Consider the following 23,832-nt stretch of genomic DNA (forward strand, 5'->3'; position numbering starts at 1 on the left):
CACAATGTAAAGTAACTGTGGTACCACATCATATTACGGCTCAGTAATAACAGGGTAATACTATGGTAATAACAACATTATTACTTATAAATTACATGAAAATAATGGAAATTGCATGTCATTTCCTAGGTAATAATGTAGATATTACCATGGTATCACCCTGTTATTACCAAGCTGTAATATGAAGTGAAATATCATTAATATACAAAGTGCAATCTCAAAAGCAGTGCTACATAGGCCTAGGTAAAAGAAGGACAAAATTCAAAAAATCTGCCTGAGCACAAAAACCTTTAAATTTACAGTGTAATGTCTATTTATTCAAATCATGTTTTGCTATGGCATGCATTAAATACATATTATATGCAATAAAGGTAATAGAAAAGAACAATGCCATTCATTTGTAAGGTCGTGTCACAGGGGTGTGACGGGACTGATGTGACGGGGCCTGACCCTTTAGCTCGTCCTCCTCAAAAAAAACAACAAAAAAACATACAAAAACTAGCTTAAAATCATACAATTCAATGACAGAACTCACCCTTGATCAGTGTCGGCTTCACCTCAGTCAAATGATGTCACTTCCTCTGAGTCATACCCTTAAAGGCCTATTGCACACATTTTATGTAGAGTTTTATGTAAACGTGACAGGACTGACCGAAAACATGGGGACAGTTGTAAAATAGTATTTATTTGTAGAATTTATGCATAATTTAATGTTTTTAATCAATTGATGTGAATGATAACAACTTAAACTTTTATTGACGAGTTTTTTTTTTCTAAATAACAGTTTTTAGCGTAACAAAACTATGAAAGCTGTAGCTCCAATTTGGCTGAGGACAAGGACAAAAACAGGATTTGTAATTTTCAAAAGTGTTTTTAATAAAGAAAAAAAATATATATCTGAGAGCCTAATGAATGATATATTCATTTACAGAACAACTCACAGAAATCAACCATCAGTCAGTTTTAGACATTTTTTGGATGAAATACTTTTCATTCACTGTAACAATTCAAGGACAGATAATGTACGTTTCTGGTAGAATGTCCCATATATATATATATATAATATATCATTCTTCCCTCCAAAATTCTCTCAGTGTGTCTATATGGAGTTTTCAAACAACACAATCCTGCAGAATCCGATTAAAACGAAAATAAAGAGCGGGAAATGAAACAAAGGAAACTGGGGGGGAGGGGTGTCGCTCAAACGGTTGGCGGTAGGCGGGGCTATCATTTAACAACCTTTGATTGGCTCTCATTCAGCGCGTGATGCTTTGAGTTGTCCAATGAAATACGAGTTTATGGGTGTGGCCTATGAAAATAGGCAATCAGATTATTCCCGTCTCTCTTTGAAAATTAGCATAAGGTAGTGAATAAAAGGCTCTGTTTCGCTCTTGAGTTCACATTGATTCGTCAGTTTTGCGATCATTCAGCATCATGCCTGAACCAGCCAAGTCCGCGCCTAAGAAGGGCTCCAAGAAGGCCGTCACGAAGACCGCCGGTAAGGGAGGAAAGAAGCGCAGAAAGTCCAGGAAGGAGAGCTACGCCATCTACGTGTACAAAGTGCTGAAGCAGGTTCATCCTGACACCGGCATCTCCTCCAAGGCGATGGGCATCATGAACTCTTTCGTCAATGACATCTTCGAGCGCATCGCCGGTGAGGCGTCTCGTCTCGCTCACTACAACAAGCGCTCCACCATCACGTCGAGAGAGATCCAGACCGCCGTGCGTCTGCTGCTGCCCGGTGAGCTGGCCAAACACGCCGTGTCTGAGGGCACCAAGGCCGTCACCAAGTACACCAGCTCCAAGTAGAGTCCCCGAGACTCTCACAGACCCAAAGGCTCTTTTAAGAGCCACCCATCTACTCCGATAAAAGAGATTCTGATGTTTTAAGTTAATTAAGTGGTAAGAAGTTGCCACTTATGCTTTACTGTATCTCAGTTAGTTTGTAAGTGTTTTGCATACTGAATTTTATTTTAATCAGCCAAGATGTGACTAGTAGACTAATCCCATTCTCAGTTTCAATCACATGCTTGTGAGTTTATTCAAAATTGCTGTTAATTATAAGTTCTGAAAAGATCTATGAAAATACATCTAGAAACTTTTCCTTCGATGACCGTCTTTGTCAACCCACTTTCTCCTATTTGAGGCCAGAATCAAGTATAACTTGTTTTCTGGACTGTCAGCAGTCAATTAGACTGAGGCTGATGAAGATAAAGTAATTCTCCGACACTAGTAACTCTAACTCCAGTAAATACATCAGGTACAGAGACAGAGTCATCCTTAAGGGACTGAATTTACTAGTTATATATAGTTGCATTCCTGAATTCTTGGTCTACTCTAGGGGGAAAAATAGAAACTAACAATAAAAATGAAGGGAGGTGTTGATGTGCCCGTTTAGTCACAACATGACACCTTTTTTGTTCGAAACATGATAGCCATAAAGAGATCTTTTATTTTACTGACAAAAAGAGTAGCAAATAATAAAGTGTAATTAGTGAAAACATAATACAATTTACCTCAGGAAATGGGAGCCCAAAAATAACAAAATAATCTGCCAACTAATTTTAGAAGAAATTAACTTATATAGTAAAATAAAAATCCACAAAACAAGAGAAAGTGTTTAACACTTGTGGTGTACCTGGTCAGATATGACAGGCCTGCAAAAAATTGCTTATAAATATTTTGTTATGCTACCTTATCAATAAATAATGGATTCAATCTTTTTGTCAACTTGTTGTCTTTCAATTAGGACAGGTTTTGTATGTATTTTTGGAACTGATTGATCGTAGGCCTCTGATCTGAGCCTCACTGATTTGAGGATTAAGTTCATCTCTGTGTAAAAGAAAGCCTGTAATACTCAAAATAGTTTGTTTGTGTACATGAACGTGTGTGTATGTGCGCGGATGCACGAGTCTGCATGTATCCACACATGCGGAAGTCCGAAGTCTTTATTTTTGCAAGCTCACATGTACATATGTGAACATGAACATGATGAACACGCTCCTGAACACTAATTGTTTCTCTGATTTTTGACTCCCCCATTCATTTTCAACGGGCGGTCATTTCTGACCAATATAAGCTCAGATCAGTGAGGCCTACGATCAATCAGTTTCAAAAATAAATACAAAACCTGTTCTAATTTAAAGAAAATAAGTTGACAAAAAGATTGAATCCAGTATTTGGTGATAATGTAGCATAATGAAAGATTAATAAGCAATTTTTTGTATTCTGGTCATTTTTGACCGGGAACACCACAAGTGTTACAATGTGGAAAAAACCCCACAAAACATTACAAAAAGTATCAAAACAAAATTTGGGAATTTGTTAGACTCTTTGTGAGTAAAGTCAGTAAATTTTAGCCCAATGTAAGAACATTAACTAACATTTTCGGGTACGGGAAAATCCTCTCCAGGTCAAAATGACCTGAACACAACATGAAGGAAACAAGGGATGCCCCACTCCTTACAAAACCCTTAACACGTATTTTCATGACATTGTTAGAGTAATGCACAAGTTATACAACAAGTGAATCTGGGAATGTAGACATGAAGGAAACCGTCAAGCAAGATGAATCGCTTCTTGGTTGATTGTGGACCGTTTATATCTTGACACTAATCAGCAGCAGGTGACAGCAATCTGCTCAGACAATGGAGAAAACAAGCAAACACCAGAATAACACTGATTATCTCTTCATCACGGCTCCTGTTAGTGGGTGGATATATTAGACAGCAAGTGAACATTTTGTCCTCAAAGTTGATGTGTTAGAAGCAGGAAAAATGGGCAAGCGTAAGGATTTGAGCGAGTTTGACAAGGACCAAATTGTGATGGCTAGACGACTGGGTCAGAGCATCTCCAAAACTGCAGCTCTTGTGGGGTGTTCCCGGTCTGCAGTGGTCAGTATCTATCAAAAGTGCTCCAAGGAAGGAACAGTGGTGAACCGGCGACAGGGTCACGGCGGCCAAGGTGGGGAGCGAAGGTCTGTTGGATCGGACCCATGTGGTCCGATCCAACAGACGAGCTACTGTAGCTCAAATTGCTCAAGAAGTTAATGCTGGTTCTGATAGAAAGGTGTCAGAATACACAGTGCATCAGTTTGTTGCGTATGGAGCTGCATAACTGCAGACCAGTCAGGGTGTCCATGCTGACCCCTGTCCACCGCCGAAAGAGCCAACAGTGGACACGTGAGCATCAGAACTGGACCACGGAGCAATGGAAGAAGGTGGCCTGGTCTGATGAATCACGTTTTCTTCTACATCACGTGTGTGCGTCGCTTACCTGGGGAACACACATATATACATATATATTATTTATTTATTACTATTATTCACTTCACCTGTCAGTGGTTATAATGCTATGGCTGATATATACAGTAGTCAACATTTGAAGTGGATCAAATAGTTCATCAAAGTTGTCTTAAGAAGAATGTTTTAGAACAACTTTCTGCAGAGTAAATAGCTACAGACCTCCAAACTTCGTGTGGCCTTCAGATTAGCTCAAGAACAGTGTGTAGAGAGCTTCAAGGAATGGGTTTCCATGGCCGAGCAGCTGCATCCAAGCCTTACATCACCAAGTGCAATCCATGCCTTCTCGTCCAACATCACTGCCTGACCTCACAAATGTGCTTCTAGAAGAATGGTCAAAAATTCCCATAAACACACTAAACCTTGTGGAAAGCCTTCCCAGAAGAGTTGAACCTGTAATAGCTGCAAAGGGTGGGCCAACTCCATATTAAACCCTACGGATTAAGAATGGGATGTCATTAAAGTTAATGAGCACGTAAAGGCAGGAGTCCCAAAACTTTTGGCAATATAGTGTGTATGTGTGTATATATACAGGTGCTGGTCATATAATTAGAATATCATCAAAAAGTTGATTTATTTCACTAATTCCATTCAAAAAGTGAAACTTGTATATTATATTCATTCATTACACACAGACTGATATATTTCAAATGTTTATTTCTTTTAATTTTGATGATTATAACTGACAACTAAGGAAAATCCCAAATTCAGTATCTCAGAAAATTAGAATATTACTAATGACCAATACAAAGAAAGTATTTTTAGAAATCTTGGCCAACTGAAAAGTATGAACATGAAAAGTATGAGCATGTACAGCACTCATTACTTAGTTGGGGCTCCTTTTGCCTGAATTACTGCAGCAATGCGGCGTGGCGTGGAGTCGATCAGTCTGTGGCACTGCTCAGGTGTTATAAGAGCCCAGGTTGCTCTGATAGTGGCCTTCAGCTCTTCTGCATTGTTGGGTCTGGCATATCGCATCTTCCTCTTCACAATACCCCATAGATTTTCTATGGGGTTAAGGTCAGGTGAGTTTGCTGGCCAATTAAGAACAGGGATACCATGGTCCTTAAACCAGGTACTGGTAGCTTTGGCACTGTGTGCAGGTGCCAAGTCCTGTTGGAAAATGAAATCTGCATCTCCATAAAGTTGGTCAGCAGCAGGAAGCATGAAGTGCTCTAAAACTTCCTGGTATACGGCTGCGTTGACCTTGGACCTCAGAAAACACAGTGGACCAACACCAGCAGATGACATGGCACCCCAAACCATCACTGACCGTGGAAACTTTACACTGGACCTCAAGCAATGTGGATTGTGTGCCTCTCCTCTCTTCCTCCAGACTCTGGGACCTTGATTTCCAAAGGAAATGCAAAATTTACTTTCATCAGAGAACATAACTTTGGACCACTCAGCAGCAGTCCAGTCCTTTTTGTCTTTAGCCCAGGCGAGACGCTTCTGACGCTGTCTGTTGTTCAAGAGTGGCTTGACACGACAGCTGAAACCCATGTCTTGCATACGTCTGTGCGTAGTGGTTCTTGAAGCACTGACTCCAGCTGCAGTCCACTCTTTGTGAATCTCCCCCACATTTTTGAATGGGTTTTGTTTCACAATCCTCTCCAGGGTGCGGTTATCCCTATTGCTTGTACACTTTTTTCTACCACATCTTTTCCTTCCCTTCGCCTCTCTATTAATGTGCTTGGACACAGAGCTCTGTGAACAGCCAGCCTCTTTTGCAATGACCTTTTGTGTCTTGCCCTCCTTGTGCAAGGTGTCAATGGTCGTCTTTTGGACAACTGTCAAGTCAGCAGTCTTCCCCATGATTGTGTAGCCTACAGAACTAGACTGAGAGACCATTTAAAGGCCTTTGCAGGTGTTTTGAGTTAATTAGCTGATTAGAGTGTGGCACCAGGTGTCTTCAAAGTTGAACCTTTTCACAATATTCTAATTTTCTGAGATACTGAATTTGGGATTTTCTTTAGTTGTCAGTTATAATCATCAAAATTAAAAGAAATAAACATTTGAAATATATCAGTCTGTGTGTAATGAATGAATATAATATACAAGTTTCACTTTTTGAATGGAATTAGTGATATAAATCAACTTTTTGATGATATTCTAATTATATGACCAGCACCTGTATATATATATATATATATATATAATGTATATAAATATATAATTAAACATGAATTGTTGGATCTTTAAAACCTCGTGTCATTGATGTCATCAAAATCCAACCAGCCGAGTAAACTCTGATACTGTTAGTTTATGAATAAAATTATATCCATTTAAGGACATCAATGTACAAAGTCTGTTGTTTTAGGCCAGAAGTGTCTCAGTTTTGGTTCAGGGTTAGAGAGATGCTGTATGTTTGGTTTTATGTCCTCACTAATATAGTGTTTAAACTCCAAATGTTTGAACATGATTGTAGTTATTATCAGCTCTTCAGCTCGTGTCGTTCAGACTTCAGTACAGATCCCAGTTTAACCTGCCGGTGTAATTCTGAACACCTTCATTATTGATCTGGTGTTTGTTTAGGGTTAGAGATGAACTATATAGTCTGAGCAAAACCCCAACATCAGTGTAAATATATCAAACATATTCTGTAAAAAATATGACTGTTTTATGATTTAGTTTTTAAAATATGACACGATTATATTAAGTGGCCTGTGCTTTATTATTTACATTTGTTCATTTAGCAGATGATTTTATCCAAAGAGACTCATGAAGGAATACAGTCTTAAAGAGGCAATGACATGAGAAATGATGACAATACAAACATTATCCAGAAAAGTACAAGCTGGAACAAGGAGGGAAAGAAGATATAGAGAGAAAAAGATGTATTTTAAGTCAGTTGATATGCCTTGATGTAAACGAGCAATTGATTCAGATGAGCTTTAACACAATCCTCATTCTGATGAAAACTGAGATGAATGACGAATCAGGAGAAACAAATTATGACAAACTCACATTTTTACATGATGTACACCAGCTTATGAAAATGTACTTAAGTTAAAACATTAATACTCGTGTGATCAGATGTCTATATTTATTATGATGATTATTATTATAAGGACAGATGATGTGCAGGTGAAGATGAGGGTCATGAGAGTCACAGACAGACTCCAGATCATGTGCTTCAAGCGCCCAAAACAACAGCTGTATGAAAGCCTCCTCTCGCCCCTCACTGATGCTGATTTCATTCAAGTCTCTTTCAGACTGTTTTCTGAACACACAGAGGACGCGTTCAGGCTTTGATCAACTTTTACACTTCAAATATCCATCAAATTTACACGCGGCTTTTCCCCGTGGCTGATGCTCGCCTCGGATTTGATCTGACGGAGGCAAAACAAACATTTCCTCTTGCCGTATTTTAGTCTCTAATGAAAGCTCAGAACCTCTGCTTGCTGTTCACCTTGTTTTGACTGTGACAAACTATTTTCCCGCTCCAGTTTTGCTCCAAATGTAAGAGAAGAAAACACAAGCGTGAGCGGCTCGTGGACGCGCACAGACACGGAGCGGGCAGGTTGAGTCTACGAGGTTCTCATGTGTTGTTTAAGAGCGCAGCGCCGCTCGAGCGCTATTCATTGCTGAAAGCAGACAGCGTTTGAAACACTTGATCCGATCAGAGAGAGATGGCAGAAACCGCCCCAGCCCCGGCTGCTGCCGCCCCGGCCAAAGCGCCCAAGAAGAAGTCAGCTGCGAAAGCCAAGAAAGCAGGTCCAGGCGTCGGTGAGCTCATCGTCAAAGCTGTGAGCGCCTCCAAGGAGAGGAGCGGCGTGTCCCTCGCCGCCCTGAAGAAAGCTCTCGCGGCCAGCGGCTACGACGTGGAGAAGAACAACTCCCGCGTCAAGATCGCCATCAAGGGCCTGGTGACTAAAGGCACCCTGGTGCAGGTCAAAGGGACCGGCGCCTCGGGCTCATTCAAGCTCAACAAGCAGCAAGCCGAGACCAAGAAGAAGCCGGCCAAGAAAGCGGCTCCTAAAGCGAAGAAGCCCGCGGCCAAGAAACCCGCTGCTGCCAAGAAGCCCAAGAGCGCCGCGGCAAAGAAGCCCGCCGCTAAGAAATCGCCCAAGAAGGCCAAGAAACCCGCCGCCACAGCCGCTAAGAAGGCGACGAAGAGCCCCAAGAAGGCAAAGAAGCCAGCAGCCGCTAAGAAAGCAGCCAAGAGCCCCAAAAAGGCCAAGGCGGCTAAACCTAAGGCGGCAAAGCCTAAAGCCGCCAAGCCTAAAAAGGCAGCTCCCAAAAAGAAGTAAAAATCTGTTTGTTCCTCAACGGCTCTTTTAAGAGCCACCCACTAACTCTGAGTAAAGAGCAAAACTGTGTATGTTAATGATTTCTCTTTAATTTCAAAGGAAGAAGTGAAGATGAGACCTTTGAGCACTAAAACTCATGCAATCTGAATAATATAAAATAGCTAAAATAATTGAGTTTTGAATATTTATGTTTAGTAAACAATTTGTATACATATAAAAATTAATCAAAAATGGCCATGAAACTAATGAGGGTTCATACAGTGATCACAGTCCAAATAGGTTGTTGTATAACTGCAGAATATAAACACACAACACTGCTGGAGAACTGTGACAATACAAACAATCCCACAGACAACAATATGAACAGTGATTAAACTCCAATATTACAATATGAACATAATTCTGTAGTGTGTGAAAGTGTAGCACTTTTTCAGGAACAGCATAACATCCATTTTGTACTTATTTGAATTTTCAAATACTTCAATAGTTTCACAAAAACTTGTGCATAATTATTCTCGCCAGAAAGGGGGTTGGGCTTTGGAGGGAAGTTCAGTGATTGGTTGAAAGCTTAACAGACTCTAAACCAATGGGCGACTGGCACTCTCCTATAAAGACAGTGTGTGGAGGAATATTTCTCATTCTTGATTTTCCTTCTAAAGGTTGTAGTTATAAAAACGAAACTCAAAAAATGAGCGGCAGAGGCAAAACCGGCGGCAAAGCAAGAGCGAAAGCCAAGACTCGCTCCTCCAGGGCAGGACTGCAGTTCCCCGTCGGTCGTGTTCACAGGCTTCTCCGCAAAGGCAACTACGCAGAGCGCGTCGGTGCCGGTGCTCCTGTCTATCTGGCGGCTGTGCTCGAGTATCTTACCGCTGAGATCCTGGAGTTGGCTGGAAACGCCGCTCGGGACAACAAGAAGACCCGCATCATTCCCCGTCACCTGCAGCTGGCGGTGCGCAATGACGAGGAGCTGAACAAACTTCTGGGCGGAGTGACCATCGCTCAGGGCGGCGTGCTGCCCAACATCCAGGCCGTGCTGCTGCCCAAGAAGACCGAGAAGCCCGCCAAATCCAAATAAACGAGCTCCAGTCTATGACTAAACCCAAAGGCTCTTTTAAGAGCCACCCATTTTATCTGATAAAAAGTGCTTTCCTTAATATTTAATAACACTAAACGCAGACGAAAAGTTAATAAAAAAAAAAAAAAACCATCAACCCAGTCAAAAATGTGGTTCTGCATTGACAATTAAAAACAATCGTAGCACACACAAGATGTGCGTGTTTATTAAACACATGATGATCGTCTAACGTGTCTGAATTTAATTAAATGCAGTAAAACAGTGAAATACTATTCCAATGTAAAACAACTGTTTTCTATGTGGACAGTTTTGGTTAAGTTACTTCAAAAAAGTAATTAATTACTTCAATGTTGTATTTAAAATACTTTTCTAATTACTTTGTCTGAAAAGTAATTTAATTACTCAAGTAACTTATTTCTAATTACTTCTTAAAATCCCTATAAACCTTGACCGAATAGACAATAAAGAAAACTCTTTTAATAATTTAGTCAAACATGGAATAGTTTAGCCTTTTATAGCTTTTTAAAACATTTTAACTTTATTAAAACATATACTTTTATATATATATATATTTTTTTTTTAGTAACAAATAGGGATGTTACTATACCAAAAATCTAGTAGTCAGTACCGATACCACCAAAAGTGCACAATACTCGATACCAAAGTCGATACCACGGTAAAAATATATAAAAATACAAATAAAACAATGCTATATTTTTTTTTCCCAGGTAGGTCTAATAGTAGTAAGTAAAAACACCACAGAAATTGAATAATCAAATATAAAATAACTGCATAGTCATAACTGTATAAATTAATAGATTAATCCTTATTAAAGCTTTTCTTTTGTTGTTTGATTATCATTTATAATACAGTCAATAGTAGACAGTAGCATGTTTTAAAGGCTGCTGTTACGAATACAATATGCTGTTACACATGCTGTTCACACTCACATAACCAACGTGAATATATGCCAAGACGGGCATTTTGACATAACTGTGTGTGTATTTGAACGTTTATGTGTAATAAACCGCAAAAATTTGACACTCGCGAGAGGCGGCTATGTGTGGTCGAGAGCGCGCTGACTGAAGACCGTCTCTCAGAGAGCGCGCAGTTTTTTCTCTCTAGGACACAGCTTACATTTTACCGTAATGTTCTTGCTTACCTGTGTCAAAAAAGTGAAGTAATTGGAATATTTCCATTCTGCAATACAGCAACTGTGAGTGACTGCGCAGCCAACTGGTGCGAAGCTGTAAGCTCACGCGCAACTGCACTACAGCTAACGATTTTAAAGAGGCAGCGTTCACTTTTACCTTTAGATGACAAATTTAGATTTTAAATTCAATATTGATTTAAACCGAACCGTTGAACTAATTTACAGTATGTAACGCAAGTACATTATAAGTAACTGTAATTAAATTACCTAAAAATGAAGAGTAATCCCTTACTTTACTTTTTCAGTGGATAAGTAATTTAATTACAGTAACGCGTTACACCCAACACTGTATGTGAATATATAGTAACGTGTAATTTATTCCTGTGATCAAAGCTGAATTTTCAGCATCATTACTCCAGTCTTCAGTGTCACATGATCCTTCAGAAATCATTCAGATATGATGATTTGATGATCAATAAACATTTGTGTACAATTTTTTTTTTCAGGATTCTTTGATAAATAGAAAGTTCAAAAGAACATTGTTTATTTAATCTTTTGTAACATTATAAATGTCTTTACTGTGACTTTTGATCGATTTAATGCATCCTTGCTGAATAAAAGTAATAATTTCTTTAATTTATTTTCAAAAAAATAAAAAGTAAAGTTCTTACTGACCTCAAACGTTTGAATGGTAGTGTATAATGTTACAAAAGCTTTGTATTTCAGATAAGTGCTGTTCTTTTGAACTTTCTATATTCAAGGAATCATAAAAAAAAGTACACAACTGTTTTCAACATTGATAATAATCATAAATGTTTCTTGAGCAGCAAATCAGCATATTAGAATGATTTCTGAAGGATCATGTGACACTGAAGACTGGAGTAATGATGCTGAAAATTCAGCTTTGATCACAGGAATAAATTACACTTTACTATATATTCACATAGAAAACAGTTATTTTAAATTGTAATAATATTTCACAATATTACTGTTTTTTACTGTATTTTTTAATTAAATAAATACAGCCTTGGTGAGCAGACAAAACTTCTTTTAAAAATTTTCATTTATGTAAAAATCTTACCGATCCCAAACTTTTAAGCGGTAGTGTATATACATCCATACAGTGGGGCAAAAAAGTATTTTCATCCTGTAATTTCTGTAATTTTCATCATAGGTACATTTCAACTATGAGAGACAGAATGGGGGAAAGAATCCAGGAAATTACATTGTAGGATTTTTAATGAATTAATTGGTAAATTCCTCTGTAAAATAAGTATTTGGTCACCTACAAAAAAGCAAGATTTCTGGCTCTCACAGACCTGTAACTTCTTTAAGAGGCTCCTCTGTCCTCCACTCGTTACCTGTATTAATGGCACCTGTTTGAACTCATTATCAGTATAAAAGACACCTGTCCACAACCTCAAACAGTCAGACTCCAAACTCCACTATGGCTAAGACCAAAGAGCTGTCAAAGGACACCAGAAACAAAATTGTAGACCTGCACCAGGCTGGGAAGACTGAATCTGCAATAGGTAAGCAGCTTGGTGTGAAGAAATCAACTGTGGGAGCAATTATTAGAAAATGGAAGACATACAAGACCACTGATAATCTCCCTTGATCTGGGGCTCCACGCAAGATCTCACCCCGTGGGGTCAAAATTATCACAAGAACAGTGAGCAAAAATCCTAGAACCACACGGGGGGACCTAGTGAATGACCTGCAGAGAGCTGGGACCAAAGTAACAAAGGCTACCATCAGTAACACACTACGCCACCAGGGACTCAAATCCTGCAGTGCCAGACGTGTCCCCCTGCTTAAGCCAGTACATGTCCGGGCCCGTCTGAAGTTTGCTAGAGAGCATTTGGATGATCCAGAAGAGGATTGGGAGAATGTCATATGGTCAGATGAAACCAAAATAGAACTTTTTGGTAAAAACTCAACTTGTCGTGTTTGGAGGAGAAAGAATGCTGAGTTGCATCCAAAGAACACTATACCTACTGTGAAGCATGGGGGTGGAAACATCATGCTTTGGGGCTGTTTTTCTGCAAAGGGAAGTTTCCAAAACATCACTGCTCTAGAGGAGATCTGCATGGAGGAATGGGCCAAATTACCAGCAACAGTGTGTGTAAACCTTGTGGAGACTTACAGAAAATGTTTGACCTCTGTCATTGCCAACAAAGGGTATATAACAAAGTATTGAGATGAACTTTTGTTATTGACCAAATACTTATTTTCCACCATAATTTGCAAATAAATTCTTTAAAAATCAGACAATGTGATTTTCGGGATTTTTGTTTTTTCTCATTTTGTCTCTCATAGTTGAAATGTACCTATGGTGAAAATTACAGGCCTCTCTCATCTTTTTAAGTGGGAGAACTTGCACAATTGGTGGCTGACTAAATACTTTTTTGCCCCACTGTACATACACATCGTCTTCAGGGGATGTCTGGAGTAACAGAACTTTATCAATGTCACTCTAAGGTGTGAAACTCTAGTGTGTGTCTGACTGCAGTGCTTTAAACAGACTGTAATGTGATTTTGTTCTGATCCGAGATCTGCACAATCACTGGGAATTAAGGCGAGTATTTCAGAACAAATAAACACAGCAGTGTGAGTGTAAAGTCTATGGGTGTGTTACACTGTTTGAACAAAGCGTCTTGAGCGGGAAACCCTCCGCTTGTTTGAAAAGAGGAAACGCGCAGTCATTGGCTAGCGGTCATAAGCACACGTCACACACTAGCCAATCACAGGCCTCTACACCCCCTCGCGTCACCAGAGCTCATGGCCGCGCAATGCTTTAAAAGCAGGAGTGTGACATAAAGCCGCATTTCCAGCACAAGCAGGACAGAGAGAAGAGAAGTTCAGCAATGGCAAGAACCAAGCAGACCGCTCGTAAATCCACCGGTGGTAAAGCCCCGAGGAAGCAGCTCGCTACTAAAGCAGCGCGGAAGAGCGCGCCAGCCACCGGCGGCGTCAAGAAGCCCCATCGTTACAGGCCCGGGACCGTGGCTCTCCGAGAGATCCGCCGTTATCAGAAGTCCACCGAGCTGCTGATCCGCAAACTGCCTTTCCAGCGGCTGGTGCGAGAAATCGCTCAGGACTTCAAGACGGATCTGCGCTTCCAGAGCTCCGCTGTCATGGCCCTGCAGGAGGCCAGCGAGGCTTATTTGGTCGGTCTGTTCGAGGACACCAACCTGTGCGCCATCCACGCCAAGAGAGTCACCATCATGCCCAAGGACATTCAGCTGGCCCGCCGCATCCGCGGAGAGCGCGCTTAAACCCGCATCAGCGCATCACACCCCAACGGCTCTTTTAAGAGCCACCAAAACTGATCTGAATGAGATCATTTCCAGCAGTATTATAGAAGTTTTGATGCTTGTGTCAAACCAAAGTGTCAGAGACCAATATATACAGGTTATAAAACATTTGAGGTTTTTTTTTTTTTCTCCATTTAAGCTCGTCATTTCAAGAATGAAATTGGAGATGACTTTACTGTATAATATAAAATAATGCTGTATAGGTGAATACTTTGAGTGAGAACATGAGTGATAATGCTGAAGTTATTTCATATCTAGATTTTTAGTACAGTAAACATACTGGATAGCATATGCTGCACATTATTTTGAAAATATTTTCTTAATGTTTTCAGGGATAATATATTAATTTAAAATGTATGCAGGCAGTAAAGTGTAAGTATCAAACGTAATTCTGCATTTTAGCACTAAAGTTTAGGGCAGTGTTGCAATTTGTGATGTGGCGCTGGTTTCTGTCAGGTCCTGTAAGCAACGACCCTTGTACGGCTTCGGAGGTTAAACATGAAATCAGGAGAAACTACACAAACCCAACGGCTCTTTTAAGAGACACACACACACACACACACACACACACACACACACACACACAGACACAGAGTCTTGTTTAAGCAATACCAATTGCAGAGTTATTTTCTGGTTAGAGAATTAACTTTATTAATGAACTCATATAGTTTTACAATAATGCGTCGAGAGACTGCCAGCAGCATCTTCTCATTATCTTTAATCGACATGATAGACAAAATATAATAGTTTAAACGGCGCACGGAGATCTTTATTACACAATGTTCAGTAATTTAACAGTCGTAAAATAAGGCGTTTCACAAAAAAGACGATTAGATCAGAAAGGATCATAGTTAAAAATGGAAATGCAGAAAACAGAAAAGAAAATTTTATTTCACACAAAAATGGGCGTTTATTTAACAATGAAGAAACAGTGTCTTACTGGTCTCTTTCCTCCCAAAGTCCCTCAATGTGTCTATAAGGGGTTTTAAAATTACATGATTTTGCACAATATTTTTCTGGAACCTCATATTTTCTCAAACTATTATGAATAAAAAGAGCGGGAAATGAACAAAGGAAACAGAGTAATGTGGGGTGTCACTCAAACTGTTGGCGGAAGGCGGGGCTATCATTTAACCGCCTGTGATTGGCCCTCGTTCCTCTCGCGATGCTTTGAGTTGTCCAATGAAATACGAGTTTATGGGTGTGGCCTATGAAAACAGGCAATCAGATTATTCCCGTCTCTCTTTGAAAATTAGCATAAGGTAGTGAATAAAAGGCTCTGTTTCGCTCTTGAGTTCACATTGATTCGTCAGTTTTGCGATCATTCAGCATCATGCCTGAACCAGCCAAGTCCGCGCCTAAGAAGGGCTCCAAGAAGGCCGTCACGAAGACCGCCGGTAAGGGAGGAAAGAAGCGTAGAAAGTCCAGGAAGGAGAGCTACGCCATCTACGTGTACAAAGTGCTGAAGCAGGTTCATCCTGACACCGGCATCTCCTCCAAGGCGATGGGCATCATGAACTCTTTCGTCAACGACATCTTCGAGCGCATCGCCGGTGAGGCGTCTCGTCTCGCTCACTACAACAAGCGCTCCACCATCACGTCGAGAGAGATCCAGACCGCCGTGCGTCTGCTGCTGCCCGGTGAGCTGGCCAAACACGCCGTGTCTGAGGGCACCAAGGCCGTCACCAAGTACACCAGCTCCAAGTAGAGTCCCCGAGACTCTCACAGACCCAAAGGCTCTTTTAAGAGCCACCCATCTACTCCGATAAAAGAGATTCTGATGTTTGAAATTATTTAAGTGGTAAGAAGTTGTCACTTCTGCTTTACTGTATCTCAGTTTGTTTATAAGTGTTTTGCATATTGAAAGTTTAATACTTTAATCAGCCAAGATGTGACTAGTAGACTAATCCTATTCTCAGTTTCAATCACGTGCTTGTGAGTTTATTCAAAATTGCTGCTAATTGTAAGTTCTGAAAAGATCTATGAAAATACATCTAGAAACTTTTCCTTCGATGACAGTCTTTGTCACCCCACTTTCTCCTATTTGAGGCCAGAATCAAGTATAACTTGTTTTCTGGACTGTCAGCAGTCAATTAGACTGAGGCTGATGAAGATAAAGTAATTCTCCGACACTAGTAACTCTAACTCCAGTAAATACATCAGGTACAGAGACAGAATCATCCTTAAGGGACTGAATTTACTAGTTATATATAGTTGCATTCCTAAATTCTTGGTCTACTCTAGGGGGAAAAATAGAAACTAACAATAAAAATGAAGGGAGGTGTTGATGTGCCCGTTTAGTCACAACATGACACCTTTTTTGTTGTTCGAAACATGATAGCCATAAAGAGATCTTTTATTTTACTGACAAAAAGAGTAGCAAATAATAAAGTGTAATTAGTGAAAATATAATACAATTTACCTCAGGAAATGGGAGCCCAAAAATAACAAAATAATCTGCCAACTAATTTTAGAAGAAATTAACTTATATAGTAAAATAAAAATCCACAAAACAAGAGAAAGTGTTTAACACTTGTGGTGTACCTGGTCAGATATGACAGGCCTGCAAAAATTGCTTATAAATATTTTGTTATGCTACCTTATCAATAAATAATGGATTCAATCTTTTTGTCAACTTGTTGTCTTTCAATTAGGACAGGTTTTGTATTTATTTTTGGAACTGATTGATCGTAGGCCTCTGATCTGAGCCTCACCGATTTGAGGATTAAGTTCATCTCTGTGTAAAAGAAAGCCTGTAATACTCAAAATAGTTTGTTTGTGTACATGAACGTGTGTGTATGTGCGCGGATGCACGAGTCTGCATGTATCCACACATGCGGAAGTCCGAAGTCTTTATTTTTGCAAGCTCACATGTACATATGTGAACATGAACATGATGAACACGCTCCTGAACACTAATTGTTTCTCTGATTTTTGACTCCCCCATTCATTTTCAACGGGCGGTCATTTCTGACCAATATAAGCTCAGATTAATGAGGCCTACGATCAATCAGTTTCAAAAATAAATACAAAACCTGTTCTAATTGAAAGAAAATAAGTTGACAAAAAGGTTTTTTGTAGGCCAGTCATTTTCGACCAGAAACACCACAAGTGTTACAATGTGGAGAAAAAAAAGCCACAAACAAATTATTAAATGTTTCATAAAAATTTGGGAAGTTGTTAGACTCTGTGTGAGTAAAGTCAGTAAATTTTAGCCCAATGTAAGAACATTAACTAACATTTTCGGGTACGGGAAAATCCTCTCCAGGTCAAAATGACCTGAACACAGCATGAAGGAAACAAGGGATGCCCCACTCCTTACAAAACCCTTAACACGTATTTTCATGACATGGTTAGAGTAACGCACAAATGGGTCTGGGAATGTAGACATGAAGGAAACCGTCAAGCAAGATGAATCGCTTCTTGGTTGATTGTGGACCGTTTATATCTTGACACTAATCAGCAGCAGGTGACAGCAATCTGCTCAGACAATGGAGAAAACAAGCAAACACCAGAATAACACTGATCATCTCTTCATCACGGCTCCTGTTAGTGGGTGGATATATTAGACAGCAAGTGAACATTTTGTCCTCAAAGTTGATGTGTTAGAAGCAGGAAAAATGGGCAAGCGTAAGGATTTGAGCGAGTTTGACAAGGACCAAATTGTAATGGCTAGACGACTGGGTCAGAGCATCTCCAAAACTGCAGCTCTTGTGGGGTGTTCCCGGTCTGCAGTGGTCAGTATCTATCAAAAGTGCTCCAAGGAAGGAGCAGTGGTGAACCGGCGACAGGGTCACGGGCGGCCGAGGCTCAGCGAAGGCTGGCCCGTGTGGTCCGATCCAACAGACGAGCTACTGTAGCTCAAATTGCTCCAGAAGTTAATGCTGGTTCTGATAGAAAGGTGTCAGAATATACAGTGCATCACAGTTTGCATAGCTGCAGACCAGTCAGGGTGCCCATGCTGACCTCTGTCCACCGCCGAAAGAGCCAACAGTGGACACGTGAGCATCAGAACTGGACCACAGAGCAATGGAAGAAGGTGGCCTGGTCTGATGAATCACGTTTTCTTTTACATCACGTGTGTGCGTCGCTTACCTGGGGAACACATGACACCAGGATGCAAAAATGTAAACAGTGAAGTATTGCATGAGACTACCAAAACCGAGACCACAATAATGTTGAGAAGTCAAGACACTTTCTGCTCTCATTCTTTTAAAAATATCTTCTTGTACGAGACGATGTTGTTTTCCAGCCTTTCCGAGCATTCAGCGCATCTGTGTTTAATAACACTGATAAAGCTGTGGTTGCCAAGTCACACATTTAGATTGAAATATACATTTTCATGCATCATAAAGTTTAGGCAAGAAACCGTAACGGGAGTCCTTTACATTCAGGATCAAGAACAATAAATTATAGTAAAATTAGACTGTATTCAGTGGCTGCATGTGTTTCTGACAGTATTTCTACCTCTAACCTGATTACATTGTGCTTTGGCTTTTCCTTATTATCTATAATTTAGTGATTTTAAACTTTCTGCTTTACATCTGTGGACCAGCAAGCTTATATTGTATGACCTACAACACTTCATACACAAACCCAATGTCCAGAAAAGTTGGGACATTTTGTAAAATACAATAAAAACCACAATCTGTGATTTGTTAATTCTCTTGAACCCTTTTTCTACTTTTATTTGTACTTTTTCTGAAAAGTACAAAGAAAAGATTTCCAGTGTTTTTACTGACCAACATAATTGTATTTTGTGAATATAAACAAATTTTAATATTGATGGCTGCAACACGGGACAAAGGCAAAATAAAAGTGAAAAGATTATGTAATATCCAGTTAAACTGTTTTTAAACAGCCCACAGTTAGCAGGTGAATTGGTAATAGGTGAGGGTCTCATGTTTGGGTGTAAAAGAGCTTCTCAGTCTTTGCAAGAAAAGATGGGTCATGAAGCAGTGTTTTGAAATCGGTCATCACTAGATATCGTTGAAAAGTCGTTATTTTGTTTTTTGGCAGACAAACTGTTTTAAACTGTTTTAAATATATCTTTAGTACCTTTCTGGACCTTGAGAGGTTCATTGCGGTCAATGCAGGCCTCACTGAGCCATCGGATTTCATCAACAATATCTTAATTTGTGTTCTGAAGATGAACGAAGGTCTTACAGGTGTGGAACGACATGAGGGAGAGTGATTAATGACAGAAATAAAATTTTTGGGTGACCAAAGCATTATAGAGAGTTTGTTTTTCTGCCGTACCAAACTTTATCTTAATTTACTGTTGTATGTTGTTCAGCGGATGAGATTAAAGTCCAATGGAAAAAACCTGTAAGACAGACACACAAGGAAATATGCATTCTTGGTCAGCACAACGTATCCTGCAGGCGTGAATTAGCTGAAGACAATCAATTGTTTCCTGTTGGGTGTGAATGTTTCACTCAAACATTGCAAACGATGACTGATTGTCAGTACAAGTCTCTGGTCAATATAAGTGAGAGTCAAATCATCATCTTTTTTTTAAACAAATGATGGTGATGATTCTTATTTTAAGTCACTTTGGATAAAAGTGTCTGCTGTCTCGTTAGGGTTATCTGTCTCTTACTGTAACAGTAATTTATCTCAATCCATCTACTGCATACATCAGATTAGATGTATGTTTGTTTTGATGACAGACTGTAAATTTCCCCTCAGAGTTTCTCTTATGTCTCTTAAAAGGGGGTATCACACAGTTTCTGCCATTCTCATGTTACTTTCGAGTACCTATAGAGTAGTAGTGCATCCTTCATATCTCCAAAAAGTCTTTAGTTTAATCATATTTATAAAAGATACATACACTGTACCACCTGGAGGCGTCATTGTGAGCGGAGCTAGAGTCACGAGCTATCACGTGTACGCACAGCTTTTGTGTAGAGATTGTCTACAAACTATCTGTTACATGTGCCCTGGGTCCGTGTTCTATTTTCTTCATGTAGACTCCATTTCCCACAATCCCTCAGCTAGGCACCAATCATGGACTCACACCTGTTTCCCACCAGTGACCCTTTACAAGCTGCACTCACACACACACACACACACTTGGCTGAGTATTGTTTAGCCTTGTTTTCGACCTTGTCTCCGTGTTCCTTGCCTTGCCTGTGTTTTTGACCCTGGACTGATTCCTTGTTTATGATCGTTTGCTGCCTGCCTTGACCATTGCCTGTGCTTGGACTACTCTTTTGCCTGGCCTTCTTGTTACTGTTTGCTGGTGTTTGACCTACCGCCTGTACAACTACGCTCTCCTGTAAATAAAGCCTGCACGTGGATCTCCAACTCCGTTGTCCCATCCCATCTCCTACGTTACAGAATACTCAGCCAAGTGTGTGTGTGTGAGTGCAGCTTATAAAGGGTCACTGATGAGAAACAGGTGTGAGTCCATGATTGGTGCCTAGCTGAGGGATTGTGGGAAATGGAGTCCATATGAAGAAAATAGAACATGGACCCAGGGCACATGTAACAGAATGTAGTCCAGAGTGAAGTGACTGTGTGTGTGCAATGAAAAAGTCTTAAAGGTGAAACGGAGACCTCTGGTGGGGAGTGGAAGGAAGCAGCAGTGGGCGGAAACGTGACGCTATCAATGGTCAGCTAAACAACTGTATTTAAACATGCAATACACCATCGCATTGTCCATGGATACCTTTTGAATCACTATAATGAATATAGCGTATAGTGAATGATGAATAATGAATTTATGAATTCACTACGTTCGTGTTGTTTACATTATATGCACTTAGACGCCTACTGCCAACAAAACAGACATTTGAAGCAGTTTTACTGACCACCTGCGGTTCTGACTCATGACCGGGATCATTATCGCTGTGACTGCTCCATCTTTCAGTTTCAAAGGATCTGTAAATCCATTGTGGAACTGGGCCTTGTTTATGAAACCATAAGTGCCAAAACCTGAGGGCTCGAGCAGCCATGGAAAAACACCAGATATTCTCCATTCATTTTAACCAATAATAAAGTGATTGAAACTATCAGTTTCTATAGTTATTTTAATAACAAATGTTGAGAGCGCTTCAATGTAATGCGTGAGCACAAAACTCTCAGCTCCACTTAACGCTGGGTTCTTTGGGAAGCAAGGTTCTCTTTCCCTCACAACCAAAAACACACTTCTTTGGTGACATTGTTGATTTCGTGAAGTCCTGTGACCTGTGCAGCGCTGCCGACGACTTCCGTAAAGCCGAACGCGCGTTGATGGGCGTGCTCTTGCTCTCGCTCTGTCGGCGTGTGCGTGCGACCTTCCGGGAGAAGTGTCCGTACAAGGATTTCCGCCCCCGTTTACGTCACTCAGACAGATGCTCGTAAAAAAAGTCTGAAAGCTGTGACAATTTGGAAGAGTATTTTTGGCACAGAAATACTCCGTCATTCGTCTAACTCATGTTTTGAAACTTTGGCCATGTTTAGCATGAGAATCCAACTCTTTAACAGTGTAAATAAGTCAGAATACATGAAATAGCATTATACCCCCCCTTTAATTACTGGTTTCCTTTGTATTCCTGGAGATGAGTTTCAGAGCGTTTTCTCAAGAAGCCAGTTCAGTGGTGGAAAAAGAATCCTTCAAATGTCCTAGTTTTTCATGGTAAATAAAAACCTATCTAGATTTAAAGTTTTCACTGATTCCAGACCTTCAGCATCAGATACTTTTTTTCTAACAATACTCTAATTTATACTCTAATTTTTTCTAACAATTTTCTTTAAGAATATCATATTTTTTCCATTAAGAGAATGATACTATAATCTTACACCAATATTTTATGCACCCTGTTTTTCAGTTTGCTTAAAATTGTTCTGCTGAACACAAAGGATATTTGGAAGAATGTAAGTAACCAAACAGATCTCGCCCCCAGCTGACTACCGTAGCATTTATTTTTCTTATATGGTAGTAAATGGGGGGCGAGATGTGTTTGGTTACTGACATACTGACTGGATTTTGGTGGACTATCTCCAGTAAGTGTTTTATAGTTATGATTGTCTCCTTTAGACTTTACCTATAATTACAAACTGAGCCTCAAGAAAGAGCAAGCACTAGGGAGTCTTCTACGTCATTCCTGAAGATCTTCAACCTGTGGGCAGGTGAGTACTTTATGGGTTAGGCAGGGATATAGCCATCATTTCAGAAGTGAAGGGGACAGAAATGTCAGGTGTAATAGCAGTTTTTATCTGACATTTATTTTCTGATTTTTTTTTTTTTTATCTCATCTCTTGCTTTTAATTTGAAATCAATTTGCTTTTAATGAGAAATCAAATAAACTACTGAACAATAACCAGTATCTATAATATTTTTTTCCTATATTTTAGGACAATGTTAGGATTGGTTTATATTCTACAAACAGTAGTGCATTAAGTCTTCGTGGATTTTATACAATGTAAGATAAAAGATCACAGAGTAAGGCAGAAAATAAGCAGTACCTGTCAAAACTTTGGAAACAATCATTTAATGTTTTAGTCTCTTCTGAGCACCAAGGCTGAATTTGTTTAATCAAAAATGCAGTAAAAACAGTAATATTGTGAATGTCACAGTTCATAAGGTGCACGATGAAGGAGAATCAAATAAACATACTTTAATGAAGATTCTCAGGAGAATAGAGAAGAAATACAGCACCATACACAAACGAGAACTGACAAAGACGAAGGGAAAACACGGGGTATATATATATATATATATATACATATACATACAAGGCAAACAAAGGGAGAAACTAACAAGACACACCTGAAACTAATCAAATTAGAAACCATGACAACAAAATAATGGTGGGAAAACTAAACAAAGGAAGAGATGTGACAAACAGAACAGAGTCCAAAACAGACAGACATGTGACAGTGAAATAGGTTGTTTGCACATGACGTCATTGCTGCACGCGATATGCAGCTGGAGGGCAAGGAGTGAATTTTCTATGTAATCCTATCACAAACTCAAAACTATGTTTTGTGTTGTTTATGGTTGCTTAAATCTATCAAACCGAGAAACCAAAATGAGCTTTTATCGTTTACGTAACTTATATAGTTTTTAATTTTAAAAGTTGTCACCTTTTAGCGTTTTGCGTCTGCAGATGCTGAAATGAATATGGATACATGCTGGGCATGTGCTGCTGCTTCAGCCATCATATGGTAGAAAATATGGTCCAAATAAAAAAATGTGTTCAACAAGCTGACAGAAGTAGATCCATTTCTTTGTTGGAAGTGTGTAAATGTAACTGTAGTTTTATTGTTTTCTTTGTAAGTATTCACTTTCCCATATGACCACGGAGGAGAATTGGAGGGGCATTCATCGGACAGATACCCTTTTTTACAATCTATGACAGACACCGACACACTGTATATTTATTTATTTATTTATTTATTTATTTATTTCAACAAATGACAACCAAAATCAAACCCATAGAAGCTTGTGAACAGTTTTGAAGTGGCTGCGTGCAAGTTACGCTCATTCACAAGCCGAGTGAGAGTCATACTCGCAAATGATATAATAATAATAATAATAATAATAACTTTATTTTTATATAGAGCCTTTAAAGTAGCTTCTCAATGCGCTTTACATAAAACAAGCAAATAAGAATACAACACACACAAAGCAATACAAGTTATGCATTATATATATATATATATATATATATATATATATATATATATATATATATACAAAAAATAAAAATCAAGACAATCAAGAAATGTGCATTCCAAAGCCTAG

At 39.4% G+C, this 23,832-nt stretch overlaps 6 protein-coding genes across 8 annotated transcripts in view; all 6 read left to right on the top strand.

Moving 5' to 3' along the window:
• LOC127515768 (histone H3) overlaps positions 1-23,832 on the top strand; it is an 81,707-nt gene that overhangs the window by 4,150 nt on the left and 53,725 nt on the right. The window lies entirely within an intron of this gene.
• Positions 1,384-2,718, top strand: LOC127515781 (histone H2B-like). Its single transcript, XM_051899836.1, has one exon. The coding sequence runs from the start codon at positions 1,435-1,437 to the stop codon at positions 1,807-1,809; it is 375 nt and encodes a 124-aa protein (XP_051755796.1). The 5' UTR covers positions 1,384-1,434; the 3' UTR covers positions 1,810-2,718.
• Positions 7,920-8,674, top strand: LOC127515796 (histone H1-like). Its single transcript, XM_051899850.1, has one exon. It carries the CDS (start codon positions 7,934-7,936, stop codon positions 8,552-8,554), a length of 621 nt encoding a protein of 206 aa, XP_051755810.1. The 5' UTR covers positions 7,920-7,933; the 3' UTR covers positions 8,555-8,674.
• Positions 9,198-9,676, top strand: LOC127515778 (histone H2A). Its single transcript, XM_051899833.1, has one exon. It carries the CDS (start codon positions 9,243-9,245, stop codon positions 9,627-9,629), a length of 387 nt encoding a protein of 128 aa, XP_051755793.1. The 5' UTR covers positions 9,198-9,242; the 3' UTR covers positions 9,630-9,676.
• On the top strand, positions 13,210-14,222 carry LOC127515775 (histone H3). Its single transcript, XM_051899829.1, has one exon. The coding sequence runs from the start codon at positions 13,650-13,652 to the stop codon at positions 14,058-14,060; it is 411 nt and encodes a 136-aa protein (XP_051755789.1). The 5' UTR covers positions 13,210-13,649; the 3' UTR covers positions 14,061-14,222.
• Positions 15,399-15,853, top strand: LOC127515783 (histone H2B-like). Its single transcript, XM_051899838.1, has one exon. It carries the CDS (start codon positions 15,433-15,435, stop codon positions 15,805-15,807), a length of 375 nt encoding a protein of 124 aa, XP_051755798.1. The 5' UTR covers positions 15,399-15,432; the 3' UTR covers positions 15,808-15,853.

The sequence above is a fragment of the Ctenopharyngodon idella genome, chromosome 7, assembly GCF_019924925.1.
Source record: "Ctenopharyngodon idella isolate HZGC_01 chromosome 7, HZGC01, whole genome shotgun sequence".
NCBI lineage: Eukaryota > Metazoa > Chordata > Actinopteri > Cypriniformes > Xenocyprididae > Ctenopharyngodon > Ctenopharyngodon idella.